General features: G+C 46.6%; 1 protein-coding gene across 2 annotated transcripts in view; it reads right to left on the bottom strand.

Annotated features, from left to right (window-relative positions):
• Positions 1–4303: 4303 nt before the first annotated feature.
• SLC9A5 (solute carrier family 9 member A5) overlaps positions 4304–15041 on the bottom strand; it is a 29265-nt gene continuing 18527 nt past the window's right edge. The window contains exons 13-16 of one of the 2 annotated variants that reach the window (XM_072636027.1): positions 11960–12127; positions 10181–10253; positions 8426–8554; positions 4304–6213 (exon numbers count right to left, since the gene is read on the bottom strand). In XM_072636027.1, coding sequence (XP_072492128.1) covers positions 5723–6213; positions 8426–8554; positions 10181–10253; positions 11960–12127 — 861 coding nt within the window. In that variant the 3' untranslated portion in view covers positions 4304–5722. The remainder of the gene's footprint in view (positions 6214–8425; positions 8555–10180; positions 10254–11959; positions 12128–15041) is intronic. The other variant, XM_072636028.1, reaches the window with a different exon arrangement.

The raw sequence follows: 15041 nt of genomic DNA, 5'->3' as shown, positions 1-15041 counted from the left end.
AAAGAGAAATGTGACATACCCCAGTGATCACTCCAAGAACAGCCCCTAAGGGGCTCCAGCCCCAGGAGCACAGAGGAAGACAGAGGTAAAGACAGATTCAGAGAAAAACGTCAGTCTGAGACGGAAAGAAAGATGTATGTAGAGACTGAGACAGAGCCCGAAACACTTCTTTTCCTGGGGTGGCTGAAAGTGGGAGCTTCTGCCCTGGAATTCTAGAGGTAACTTAGTGGTGGGGACCAGGGGTGGGGGAGCTCGTTGAGTTGGGTTCTGTTTTGAAGAACATTAAGAGTTAAGCAATGACTCAGGAGAGCCAAATTCTGTGGCCAGGCTGGCAGCTGAGTCTGCATGGGGCAGCATGTTCCACTGAGACCACAGAAGGGGGGACCTGGGCCTCTCTCTCCATCCCCACCCCACCAGCGCCAGCACTGAGCCAGAGAGCTCCAGCCACAGCCCGCAGCCCAGCTGACTAGCAAGAGCAGTTTCCCTACATCCCCCTCAACCTAATGCCACCCCCTCCCCACTTCCCCCCTCCCTGCCCACTCCTGAGGAGCTCTTTTTCTATCTGGCTCCATGCATTGAATCCCTCCTGGACAATTTTACCCCCTCTAAATCCCGTCTTTTTTCTCCCCTGGAATCTGTTGTCCCAATATGACTCCACTCCCCCTTCAGGATGCTGCTGTACAGCAGGCGCTCACCCTCAGATATGGCACAGGCCCCCACTTTATCTCATTCAGGGATAGACTCTAGAAGCGGGTATTAGAATAGGCACAGAGGCAGCACCGAGCATGGCAGAGAACATCAAGCTGCTCACCCCATCCTGGATGTGGACCAACTGCCTGGCACAGCCAGACTTTCCTCTGATTACCTATCTGCAGCACTTCACTGGTCTGGACCTCAGTTTCTCCATCTGCAAAATAAGAGTTTTGGACTAGATAATTCTAAAGCACATTTTAACTTTTTAAAAAATTTATTTGTCCTCCAAAAATAAAAACTGATGGAGCTCTGTCCTGACAGGCTCATGGACCTTACCATTTCCCTGCCCTTCTGCATATCATGGCATACTCCAGAGCATGCAGGTATCATGGGCATATGGTACCCAGATATCAGGGGTATCAGATTAGATGGCAGAAACAATCTAAACCAATTCTCTTATTTTGCAGAAGGGAAAACTAAGCACTAGAGAGAGAAGGGATTTGTCCTGGATCACACAGGTGGTTCATGAGAGAGCTTGGACTAGTGTTTATGCGTTCTGACTCCCAGCCAAGGACTTTTTTCCACTGTATTACATTGCCTGTCATGGGAGGGAAGTGGGAATCTCACATGTATGAATCCCAGAGGCCAGAGTCCTGTGCACATCCCATAGTGAGACTGCTGATCCCTCCAGACTATGGCTCTGTACCTGCCAGGGACTCTGAGGAGCAGTTCGAGGATAGGAGATGCAGAGAACACGAATATTCTATTTCCACAAAAGGTGCTGGTGTCCCTGTGCCAAGAAATTTATCAGATAAAGCACAGTCCTCCCAAATTCCCTTGTATCTTTTTTATTTTGAATATGCTTATATGTCCACATGCCACTTCCTACTATAAGATGTAAGTACCCTGAGGTCAGGGATGCCATTTTTTAACTTCTATTCCCATGATTAACACTCCACCTCGCACATAGCAGGCACCTAATAATTGCTTATTAATTGATTTAATGAGAGCTCAATATTAAATCTTTCCACAATTTTGTCCCTCCCTCCCCCATTATCTATTCAGACTTATCTCCCACTCCCTCCCTGATATGGATCAATTCCAGACAAAATGGCATCAAATACAAACTCTTCTATTTGGTGTTCAAAGTCCTTCATCACTGGCACCCCTCCTACCCTCCCAGTCTCCTGACACCTTACCTCCCCCATGTATTATATGACTTAGTGACACCAACTTCCGTGCTGTTCCTTGTACAAGACATCTTTTGCCTCTGGTCATTTTCATTGGCTATAATGTCATGCCTGGAATGCTCTACCTCCTTGTCTCCACCTCCAGCCTTCCCTGGCTTCCTTCAAATCCCTCTTTCTTCAAGAAGCCTTTCTTGACCCCACTTAATGCTGTGCCTTCCCTCTGAGATTACTTCCCAATTTCTCCTGCATATTCTGGCTTGCAGGCTGCTATGTGGCTCGGTGGACAGAGTGCTAGGCGTGGAGTCAGGAAGACTCATCTTTGTGAATTCAAATCCTGCCTCAGACATTTCCTACCTGGGTGACCCTGGGCAAATCACTTCACCCTGTTTGCCTCAGTTTCCTCATCTGTAAAACGAGTTGGAGAAGGAAATGGCAAACCACTCCAATTTCTTTGCCAAGAAAACCCCAGTTGGGGTCACAGAGAGTCTATATAGGACTGAAACAAAGACTTCTTACTTGTACATCATTGGTTGCCTCTTATCCCCCCATTAGACTGTGAACTCCTTGAGAACAGAGATTGTCTTTTACCTTTTTTGTATCATCAGTGTTTAGCACAGGGGCTCGCATATAGGTAGAAGCTTAAAAAGTATTCATTGCCTAATTTACTATAATAGTTGGTAAGATAAGACCTTTGTTGGTCTTATCTCTCTATGATGCTCCCTTTCTTTTTATTATGCTTCAGTCTCTGGGAAAACAGATACCCAAAGGTTACTCTCCAATGTATAAGGCAACCCTCCCTCTCATTTCTTCAGTTGAACCAAAATGTATTAAGCATTACCTAAGTACAAGGCCTTGTTCTGTGTGCTGGTGATCCAGAGACGCAATGGCTCCCTGCTCTCAAGGAGCTTATAGTCTACTGTAGTATATAGTCTACTGTATATAGATAACAAGGTACTGTGAGACAGAAAAAAAAGAGAGCAAGAGATGGAAATAAAGTCCTTTAGCAAAATGGAAGGATGGTGACAATGTTTGTAGCAATAGGGAAAGGGGATGAGCAGTCAGGCTGGGAGGGTAGTTGGAGAAGACAACGTGAAGGAGGTAGAGTCTTAGCAGAGAAGGAGGATTTCAAGGTCCAGGGATGAGGAAAGAACTATGCATGTATGGAGAGTAGCCTGTGGGAAGCCACGTGTGGAGATAGGTGGAGGTTAGCTGAGTGTGGTGTGGCGTTTGTGTGTGTGAGGGTGTGTGTGTGTGTGTGTGTGTGTGTGTGTGTGTGTGTGTGTGTGTGTGTGTGTGTGTGTGTGTGTGTGTCTGGGGGTGAGGGGGCAGTGATGTGAAATAAGCCTGGAAAAGTAGGTTGGAGCCAGATTAAGGATTGCATTTTTACATTAAAAATGATAATAATTTTCCATAAAAATAATAACAATTACATAGCACTTTTAGGTTTACTTCAATATATTACATTGTTTGATTTTCATAACAGCCCTGGGAGGCAAGTGCTATTGCTAGTTCCATTTTACAGAAGTGGAAACTGGGGCTGAGAATGGTTAAATGATTTGCCCATCTATTAAGCATCTGAGGGAGGGTCCAGTGCTCTATGAGAGCCCATCGTAGTGGCGGGCTAATCTTGGGGTCAAGAAGACTTGAGTTCAAATCTCACCTCTGACATACACTAGCCATGTGATCATGGGTAACAACATCCAAGTGCTCTGGGCACCTTCTGTTACTATAAAGTATAGATTAGTGGAAGGATTTTCTACACTGGGAGATTGCAGCACTAATGTCAGGAGTCTGAAACAACACCAACAAAAAGACAATAGAACATCACAGGTTTCTGAGGAGGGGAGTGATCTGATCAGGCTGCTTGGTTCCCTGAAAGCTACCTGTATTGTCCCCTTGTGGTGTCCTGGGCCTTGATCTGAGCCCTAGCTAGGATTCATTTCCTTCACAGTCTTCAGAGTATCCTATCCACCCTCATCATTTGAATTCTTTCTGGGAACACAATGGAGGCAAGCAGAGGATGCTTCCAACTTAGATGGGGAGGGAAAGAGGGAGTCCCCATGACAATCATCTTGGGCATATTCCATGTGATATAGTTCTTGTACTGGTACCCAGCAGCTGTGAGAGCCCCAACTCCTTAGCATCATCACAGGGCTGAGAAGCCACCTCAATTCATCCCAATGGAGAGACTCCTGTCCAGAGGCACCTGGGAGCTTTGGGAGTGGAGGGATCATGGAACACTACCAGCCCCTCCTGTAATTCCCTTCCCCCAAAGTGGGCTGCAGCCTCAGTCCATGCCCCTTGGCTTCTGCCACCCTTGTATAGGAAGGATCATCTCACAGTCTCGAGGCAATCCCTCCTCTCCTTCCTTCCTTGAATGGCCCCTGATACCCACCAGACACATGGAGAAAGGCGATGTATCCATCTGAGAGATATTTAATGTTTCTCAGGTTTGAGATACAAAAAACTGAATGGGGGAGAGAAGGTGATGCAAAGACTAGCCCAAAAGAAGGATCACTCACTGTACACATCTGACAGCCCCAACATAATCGTTAGAACAATCAGGCCTTTGTACCCAACAGCAGATCCAGGAGGGCTGGGCACCACTCCTCATGGGTGTATATATATGTGGGGATAACAAAGGAACACCTAAGACCCCTACCTCTTCAGCCTCCCAGAGAAGGCCCATCATATGGAGAATCCTGGTCAGAGAGGACAAATGGCCCTTTGGACACAGAAAACCATGTCCTGGGCATCAGCAGCTTGTTCTCCCACACAGGAGTGATCCTGTGTCTGGGGAAGCCCCGGTCAAAGGCCTAGGCCCAGCCTGGAGGCCTTAGGGTAAAAGAGGATCTAAGATTAAACATTCAGCAATCAAATGGAGAGAAGTAGAAAAGAGGAGGAAAAACCAAGGAGGGGAGGGGAGAAGCAGGCTTGAGGAAGGCAGAGAAAGGAAGATGCTATTTGTACTGGAAACCAAGGTATCTGTGAGGTCATCATCATTGTCCCCATCCCTTACCCCACTCTGGGCTTCTTCATTTGTCCACCTGAGGAATAATTCCTATCAAGCTTCTCAGAGCAGCTGGGTATCTGACCCTCCTGGCCCTTATTCTAGGTACCTGACCAAGCCTGTGCTGTGGAAGGGTTTGGGGAGGGAGGCAGCTATCTCCCCCCTCCCCCCACCTCCTCCTTACCCCACAACACACGGGAGCGCACACACACACACACACACACACACACACACACACAGTCATTCATTCACTCACTCACATGGTCCAAAGCACTTGAGGGGAATGAAGGCAGGTAGATGAAGCCTCAGGTTCCCAAATGCTGAGACACCCCGACCGGCAGGGGTCTCGGGGATTCCCAGGCCAACCTCTGATCCCTCCCAACCTGGCCCAGTGTTGGAAGGACTCTTCATGGGTCTCCTCAGTTGAAGGGGGTTTGGGAGTAGAAGCTGGTAATGCAGGAGGAAGGAAAAGAAGCAAAGGGAAGCCGGGTTGGGAAGCAGCCACTTAAAGCCCTCGAAGTAGGGCCAGGGTTAGGGGCCGCTCCAGGGAAGCAAGGAAGTTAAGATCTAGTCACCCAGGGCCCCAGGCATGCTCAGATTTCAGAGTTCCTTGTTCTCATCAAGAAGTCAGGGTTAGGAGGGTCCCTTCTGATCTGATTCCCACCTCTGGGGTGGCTGGTACTCAGCCCAAGTTTAGCCAGTGACCTTGACCCCTGCCAAGTACATTCTCTGGACCCCTTAACACCACATAGGGACTCTCTCCTCATCTTCCTTTTCTTCTTTCCCTCCCTTCCCCATTCCCCCTGCCCCAATCCCTCAGGTCTCAAGGCTACAGCCGACCAGCTCTGTTGAACTGGATAAGCCACCGGGCATTGGCAGTGCCTGGACTGAGGCACCCATGGTCTTCTGGTGCCATCAGTGGCTGCAGTTCCTGCTGTTCTGGGGCATCTGCACTGCTCTCACTACGAGAACGGCCTGCCTTGGCAAGACTCGGGGTGAAGGTGAAGCCAGGATGGGGTTCAGGTGATGGAGTAACAAGAGCAGCCAGTGGGTCCCGGAGCTCGTCTCCCCGAGGTGGGGCGCAGGCCAGAGGGTAGGCTGCTCTCAGGGCAGCCTGGGCGCAGGGTGGAGAAGCCAGGCTCTCCAGGGATGAGATGCTCTGATTCCATCCCGTCTGCATGTCCACAGGCACAATCTTGGTGGTCTCTGATGACACATACACGGCCAGGTCCTCCTGCCCGCTCTTCCAGGGCAGCTCCTTCTCAGCACAGGTTGGTGAAGGGGGAATGATTCGTGGGCTTGGGCACACCTCCATGCTCCCTAGGGACATAGGACACAGCTCAGAAGACACGTGGCCCATTGGACACAGACCCAAGGGGGCTTAGGGGCCTCTCTGATCACCAGCTCCTCTCTAGGGAGTTTACTGGGACTGCATTCTCAGGCCAGAAGTATTATTATTCCGTGGGGGAGAGTAGAAAGAACACAGGCTTTGGAATCAAAGGTTGGAGTTTGCTTGACCTTGTCATTTAACATATATGTGTCTTTGAAGGTGCCACCTCTCTGAGCCTCAGTGTTCTCTATAACACAAGGAGGTTGAACGAGACAATCTTTAAGGACACTGGTTCTATGATCTGTCACCGGAACAAACTGAGTCAAGGGCAGGAACTGAGCGGGCCAATAGCCTCTATGAGGAAGAATCAGGGAATAGGGATAGCACAGGGAAGAAGGTAAGTTCCTCTTCCATATGGGTCAATGCCTACATGCCTGTAACACCCTGCCCTGGAACCAACCTGCCATCACCCTCCATTCTAAGCCAGTGGGGAATGAGGGACAGAGCTCCAGGCCAGGCTGGCCAAGGGCTCAGCCCCAGACCCCATGTCCCTGATCTCCAGGCCTGTAACCCTGTGTTGCAGGGACTGAATCCTAGAGTGAGTGACATTGTCACCCCAGCAGTAAGTAGAAAAGTCTGGATTCCTGGCATGATGACTAAAATATTGGTCTTGGATCTGGAAGCCCTGGGTTCAAATCTCTACACTGATGTTTACTTAGCTGGGTTACCGTAGAGAAATCACTTCACCTCTGAGCCTTACTTTCCTTATCTGCAAAATGGAATAATACCCTTAAGAGGAGGTCTTATTTGCTTTTGGTATATAACAAGCACTTTGAAATCTCTCTCTCTCTCTCTCTCTCTCTCTCTCTCTCTCTCTCTCTCTCTCTCTCTCTCTCTCTCTCTCTCTCCCTCTCTCTCCCTCCACTGTCTCCCCCCACCTCTTGGTCTCTCTGTCTCTCAGTCTCTGTCTGTTTCTCTTCTTTTCTCTTGACCTCTTTTTCTCCCCCTCTCTCTTCCCCTCTCTCTTTCTCCCCTCTCTCTTTCTCTCTTTCCCCCTCTCTTTCTCTCTTCCTCTCTTTGTCTCTCTGTCCGTCTCACTTCCCCTCTCTCTCCCTCTCTCTGTCTCTCAGGCTCTCTGCCTCCATCTTTCTCCCTCCCTCTCTCTTTCTCTCTGTATCTGTCTCTCTTTCTCCCCTCATCCCTGCCGCCCAAATTAATGTTCTCTGGGTCAAGAGGGAGATTAAGGAGTATCTGGAACCCAAGTAGGGAATCCTAGAAATGTTCTTTATTTGGGGGCAGGAGGCAAAGGAGACAACTTGTGCATTAATTGAGGTGAGTTGAGAAGAGGGGAAGTGACAGGAGAAGCAAGCAATAGGGTTAGAAAGAGTGAGTGCCAGGGAGGAAGAGGCAAAGAGCTGGAAGATGGCCCAGCTCCCGTTCCCTGAACACAGCAGGACTGACCCATCCAGATGCAGACCCTTGGACAAGCAGGTAGAAAAACCACGGCCGTTCTCAACAGGTTGGATGCTATGATTAAAAGTAACATTACACCTGCTGAAAGGTCTGGAGGGGCATTACAACAAAGGTGGCATTTGGGCCAGACAGCTGTAGGTGGTCATAGAATCTTAGATCGCTACTTAGAAGGGATTATCTAGTCCCACTCTCATTTCACAAATGAAGAAAGTGAGGCCCAGAGAGGTCCTGCAGGAGGTGACAGAGCTGGGAACAAAAGCCCAGGTCACCTGATTCACTGAATCATAGATTTAGAACTGAAGTGCCCTCAGAGTCCATGCAGTCCAACCCCCTTATTTTATAGGTGAGGAAACTGAAACAGAGAGGTTAGGGGAATTGTCCAGGATCATACAGCTACTAAGTGTCTAGGGTAGGATTTGAACTTAGGTCTTCATGGCTCCAAGCCCAGGATCTCTCCATTACCTTACATACCTACCTTTTTTCCAGCATTGTTTCAAATCTACCAGATCCCCATACAACAGAGTTTAGTTATTCAAACTGAAAAATTAAATAATTTGGACTTCTGCTTGGTCAAGCTGGCCTCCCTTGCTCTGTCTAGACCCAGGCAGGCTTGGCCACTGGGTAAAGGGAAACATTTGGGGTCCACTAAGGGGTGCAATCTCAAAAAGAGAAGGGAGTGAGAGAGCATATCCTGGCATTTCCTGGGGGAAAGGGGAGACAGACCATTACCTGGTACTCTGTGTTCTTGGAAAACCTCGTTGGTGGCCCGGGCCACAAAGACGATACCCTCATCATCCTCCTTCTCCGTCTCTGAACTGTCACTCTCCTCTTCAGACTCCACTGCCAAGATCACTGCAGCTGGGCAGAAACAAAAGCAGGGGAAGGGGACTCAGTCCAGCAGCCTCTGTCTTGGGGAATCACAGAATCTCACCATAGGGAAGGGACGTCAGAGGGCATCTATTCTAAAACCTCATGAAGTGGGAATGCCTTCTCATTACCATTTCTGGTAAGCAGGTTATGCTAAATACCTTCTGTCATGGGGAACTCATTCCCGTGATCAATGACAGATTTCTTTTTTGGAGGCAATCAGAGTTAAGTGGCTTGCTAATAAGTTTCTGAAGCTAGATTTAAACTCAGATTCTCCTGACTCCAGGGCTGGTTCTCTATCCACTGTACCACCTAGCTGTTCCACCCTCTCCATCTTGTTAACTTTCCTCTGGAAGTGTTCTCGATTGTCATAGGATTATAGAGTTTAGAACCAGGAAGGTCCTTCAACATTCATTAACTAATTAATTAAAATGTGGGATTAAATAATACCATCCCTTCAGTTTTACTGGTGAAGTCCAGATGTGATGTGCCAAAGGTCACAGAGGTAAGTAAAGGAACAAAGCCATGATTTCAATATCTGATTTCAAATCCCATACTTTCCCCGCTGTCTGTATCCTCCCAAAAATGTGGCACCCAAAGAGGAATACAATGCTCCAGATGTGGATAGCCCTGATCCGAAGACGATGAGGCAAGCATCTCCCTTCTTCTAGAGACTGTCCTACTGTTAATCTCCCCTGTGACTGTATTGGTTGATCTGCTGCCTTAAATGGCTTAAAATGAGCTTACAGTCATGAAAATCTCTAGGTCTCTCTATTCCAAAGGCCCAGGTTAGCTCTGCCAGGGATCTGCCCCTGGGTCCCAGGTGGAGATATGACCCAAGTCAACACACCACAGAAAGAACTTCATTCTTACAGAAGGGAGGGAGGCAACAAGTTAGGGTGCATGGAGCCTGTCAAATGAGAGATAGCAGTGATACTAGAGGGCGGGGTCCTGGGTTCAAATCTCAGCTATGCACCTTGCCAGGGGGACACCTCACCTGTCCAGTATGTTGTTGTCTCATCATTTCCCCCTTCACAACATCCTATGCCTACATCCTCTTTCTCTAACATGGCACTGCATCCCTGGGGCAGAGATCTCAAACTCAACATGTCTAAAACACAACTTCCTGTCTTTCCCTTCCAAACCTTCTCTTCTTCCAAAGTTCCGTGTTACTGTAGAGGGCACCAGCACCTCCCAGTTACCCAGGCTTGTAACTTCAGCATTATCTTCAGCTTCTCTTTTGCACTCACTCCATACGACCAACCTGTGGTCAAGTCCTCCACTCAGTTCTCATAGTGATCTTCCTCAAGGGTGGGTCTGATTGTGTCACTTCCTCCAACTTAATAAATTTCCGCGGCTCTCTGTTACCTCCAGGATCAACTATAAAAGTAAGTCTCCGTTTGACTTTAAAAACCCTTCTCAACCTGCCCCCTTCCTATCTTACCTGTCTCCTTATAACTGACTCTTCATCCAGTACTCTTTCTACAATGCCAGATTCTTCTTGTATTTCCTACAACACTTGACACAGGACTGGGCACACAGTTGACTGGCTGATTAGTTGCCTCACTGGCCAGTACCACATCACTCCTCCCCCCGGTTCCTTCTCCCTCAACTTGCCTGTGTCCGGTAAGTTTGAGGCTCGATGATAAGGTTTCCCATTAGGAGCCTCTTTGTCTGCTGAACCTTCCTTCTGGAGACAAAAGAAAAAAGTCAGAGTCATCCCTGAAGCTTGGCACCCAAATTCTAATTCCCTACCCTAGTAGGGGACCAAGTTGCAGGGCAAGTCCTACCCAGATGTCAGATGGGAGGTGGTAATCCATATCCTTAGCCTAGATAGAGGTGACTTCCTTATTTGTGAAAGAAATCCCTATCTGGGACTCTGAATGCTGCTGAAGTGGACTGAGATACTCACAAATGTAGGTAGCTCTAGCCTTAGGGCAGATAATCAGGGTCTCTGGCTTTTTTTTTTTTTTTTTTGCCAAATCCCATTCTCCAGGACCTAAGCATGTTGCCTCCAGAGCTGATAACAAAGATGTTGTATGCCACTCCCCAGTTTCCCCAATTTACTCTCAATTAGGTAAGATCATAGGATTTGGACTTGTAAGGAACCTTAGTTCCAGAAAGTAAGGGATTAGTATAACATCAAGCTACAGGGCTGGGATTCAACCCCAGACTCTCTGACCCCAAATCCAGAGCTTTTCAAACCCAGCTCAGCCTGTGACTCCCCAGATGAATTCTCCACCTCCATCCCTGAGTCATCTTAGACTGGTTTGCTTCTCTTATTGGAAAACTCCTCCCCAGAACCTTCATCTGAGGAAGCACCTACACCAGTCAGGCTGACTTCAGCCCTACTCCAGCCCATGATTCCCAGGTCCTCTTCCTCACCTTGTCCTTGATGGGGCACTTCTCCCATTCTGGTCTCTTCTGTACCCACTCTCCACTTTTCAGTTCTCTTTTGTGTGATGTCCTTGTTTATCAGAATGTGCACCTACTCTAGCACAAGGACTGTCTTCTCTCTGCTTGTGTCTGTATTCCTAGCACTTGGCACATTGTAAACATTTAATAAATGTTCTTATCTATCTATATCATCAATCCATTGTCTCATTTATCTATAATCTATCTATCCATATCTAATATCTATTTATCTGTTTGTTTGCTATCATCCATCTATTTCTTTCTAAATTTATCATCAATCTATATCTCATCTATCCTATCCATCTCATCTATCTATATCTATCATCTCCCATCTACATATCTATTATCTATCATCTATCTATATCTATCATCTATCTATATCTATCAATCTATATCTACCATCTACCTATCTATTATCTATCATCTATCTATATCTATCGATCATCTATTTACATTTACCATCTGTCTATATCTATCACCTATTTATCTATCTGTATCTATTTATTATCTATCTATATCTATCTACCATCTCTCTCTCTATATATATATGTGTGTGTGTGTGTGTGTGTGTGTGTGTGTGTGTGTGTGTGTATGTGTGTGTGATCTCCACTAAAGAAAGGACTATAGGATGAACTTGGAAGGATTAAAAGGATACACAGGCAAGCTGTAATCCCTAAGTCCTTAAAAAAGTAGGGCTGCCCCAAGCAGTCAGCTGGGCTCCTGCAATCATCATCATCATTATCTCTCACATTTATATAACATTTTATGGTTTGTCATTTTCTCGCAATGGCCCATCTTGGGTTGCCTGTTTTCCACATCTCTCTTGCTCTCCAGGACTGGCTCTAGGCAGGGAAGGGCAGAGTGCCCAGAACTCCCCACAAGCATCAGCCTTAACCAGCAGCCACAAAGGGAAAGGATGATGCCTGACCCTGTGAGGGGTGGGAGAATCTGGGGGAGACAGACAACTGAGCAGGGACTCACCTTCCGGCCAGCCTTCCGGAGCCGCAGCTTGCTTTTAGAGAGACACACATTGTGCTTGGTGGACTTGAATGACTCCAATCTCCGCTTCATGTTCTGCTGAAATACTTCCTTGTCCTGCCGAGCCTGGGCATCCTCTGAGATAAAATGGCGGCTACAGCTGGCCTTGTACTACAAACAACAGCCCTCAGTGAGGCCCTGGTCAGTGCCACCCCATGGTGCCCACGAGGACCCAGGTTGGCCATCTTTGAGTCTTCTCTTTCAATCACCTATCCCCCTTCAACTATCAAGTCCTAGGGTCCTAGGACTAGAGCTAGAAAATGGTCTTACAGGTTCATCTAGTCTAGTCCAGGGGTGTGTAACTTTTTTTATGTATCCTGGGCCCCTTTGGCAGCAATCTGGAGAAGCCAATGAGCCCCTTCTTAGAATCATGTTTTTAAATGCATAAAATACAGTACAGAAGATAACAAAGAAAACTTTGTCATTGGAATGTGTGAGTGTGTGTGTGTGAATGATAGTTATCAAAATATTTTTAATGTGAAAATATGTTTAATATGAATGTATATGTAGAGCCTATATCAGACTGCATGCCATCTTGGAGACGGGGGAGAGGAGGGAGATGGAGAGAATCCAAAACTCAAAATCTTCTGGAAGTGAATATTGAAAAGTAAAAATTAATTAATTAATTAATTGAAATTTTTTTAAGTATATGCACTCCAAGTTAAAAGCCCCTGATCTAGTTCCAGTCCCTTCATTTTTACCAGTGATGAAGCTGAGACCCAGAGTTGATGCCCAAGATTGCCTAAAATCTATCACTAATAGGAAAGCTGGAATTCAAATCTGGGTCTTCTAATTCCAAATCCAAAGCTTTTTCTCCTATACCACACTGTCTCTGTCCCCAGCTCTCTATTCCAATGCCTGACCATGTAGGTATAGATCCACAGCAATGACTGCTATGACAGGCTCCTCAGTGGTCCTTTGATCTGTGTTCTTTCTCACTGATAATAATTTCAATTTCTCCTGCACTTTACTAACCATAACTCTTCGAAGGAGGGAATAGGAAGCAATATAGACAACTGGATCTGGAGCCTGTGAGCCTGGGTTCCAAAGCATCCCAGGGATTCCATTGCTGGCTGGAATATGGAATTGAGAAACTGGGGTAGGGATCACCAGTAGTCCTGGTTTCACCTGACCTTTTCAGTCTTGCTCCAAGTTGATTTGCATGGCAAGCAGGGGCATGATGGGGATTGAAAAGAACCAGTTATGGTGGTTCTTATTGCATTTTTACTAAACAGAGTCCCTAGGATGTTTCAAAAGAACACAAACTGGAAGCCAGAAATTGAAAGTAATTTCTTAATCCCAAGTCAGATAGGAAACTAGGACCAAGGAACCTAAGTCCAGCAAAAACTTCAAAATGCTGAAGGAATTCTCTAGCTAATTGGATGGATGCTACCAAGGTTAGCTCTACAGCTATAAACAAAAAGGTTCACAGTCCTTCGCCCTTGCCAGGTGTAATATAGGAAAGATTTCTTTTGTGTATTGGTAGGAGCGTGCAGCCTCTGAGGTCCCTTACAATTCTCAGATTCTGTGATTCAGTGATTTTGCTACGTTGTATGATCAAATGCCTTTTGCTCTGAACTAATATGCACTCTGTCTGGACAAGTAAAAGTAAACACATTGATGGGGGCTCATGAACTATGGTCTGGGATATTTGCTGACCACCAAAATGCTTTGAATCTGGGGGCCTAAGTAGGGGAGGGATCCAAGTGTTACATATCACTAGGCCTCAGTTTCCTCATCTATAATATAAGATTGGATGGGATGATCTCTGAGGTCTCCACAAGCTCCAGATCTGTATCTTTCATCTGGTGCTTCAAGAATCCACGATTTCCTCTGGGTAGGTACTTCTTCAAACAGTGAAAATTACAGTTTCTCCATGCCTTAGAGAATAATCTCCATGAGGTGCCATGGCCAAAACTCTCAGCACCTTTGACTAACACTCATCACTCCTGGTGAGGAACTTCTCCAGACATAGCTAGACTAGCTCCAAGACAATGGACACAGACTCTTGTCATTGGGACTGTCCTTGAAGACTTTTCAGTTCAGTAAGAGCTTCCAGGGCTCATATTCTGTTGGCATCAGCCTTCGAGAACCCAAGTCACACCTGCACATTATAATAAGGCACAGGAATTGGACAGTGAAACAATGAAAGAGTGAAAGTACTAGGAGCTCCATTTTACAGATAAGAAAGCTGAGGCCCAGAGGGGCTAAATAATTTGCCTGAGATCATACAGCTATTATGATACATACAGGCAGCTTAGTGGTATGTTGCATAGGATGCTATATATGGGGTCAGGAAGGCCTGAACTCAAATCCCACCCCACACATTTATCAACTGTGTGACCCTGAGCAAGTCACTTAACCTGTCCAGTTCAGTTCCCTCATCTGTAAAATTGGGATAGTAATAACAACTATCTCCCAGGATTGTTTTGAGAATAGAATGAGATAATATTTGCAAAGAACTTAGCAAACCTTGAAGTGCCATACAAATCAAGGCTATTATGGTGATCATTATCAGGGGTAGAACTTGAACCCAGGTCCTCTGATTCCAGAGCCTCTTTCCATTGTTTCCTGGCAGGATATGATCAGAGCTGCACAATATAAAAATTAATTTGGTTACCTGGGCGAGATTGATGAGTGAATTAAGAGAAAGAGCTCTGGACCCAGTCAGAAGATCTGAGTTTGAATCCAGGCTCTTCACTACCCACTATTTAAAACATGATCGTGGTAGTGTCTGACCATGCCCTCTCCTCATCCCCCTACCAGGACACAGTTTGGCATGATGGAATGAACAGGGGCTCTGGAGTGAGAAGATCTGATCCAAGTCCAACCCGTGATACCAGCTATGTGACCTTGGGCAAGTCACTTAACTTCCCTTTGCCTCAGTGTCCTTGTCTGTAAGATACAAGGGTTGAACTAGATGGTCTCTGGATTCCCTTCTAGTTTTGCATCCCCATTCAAATCCTTCAGTTCTTTTATAGCCTATGGGGAGGAAGTCCAAACTCCTGATTCTGGAGTTCAAGGT

Source organism: Notamacropus eugenii, chromosome 1 (genome assembly GCF_028372415.1).
Source record: "Notamacropus eugenii isolate mMacEug1 chromosome 1, mMacEug1.pri_v2, whole genome shotgun sequence".
NCBI classification, from domain to species: Eukaryota; Metazoa; Chordata; class Mammalia; order Diprotodontia; family Macropodidae; genus Notamacropus; species Notamacropus eugenii.
The sequence above is the reverse complement of the archived record's forward strand: the minus strand, read 5'-3'. Positions and strand labels throughout refer to the sequence as shown.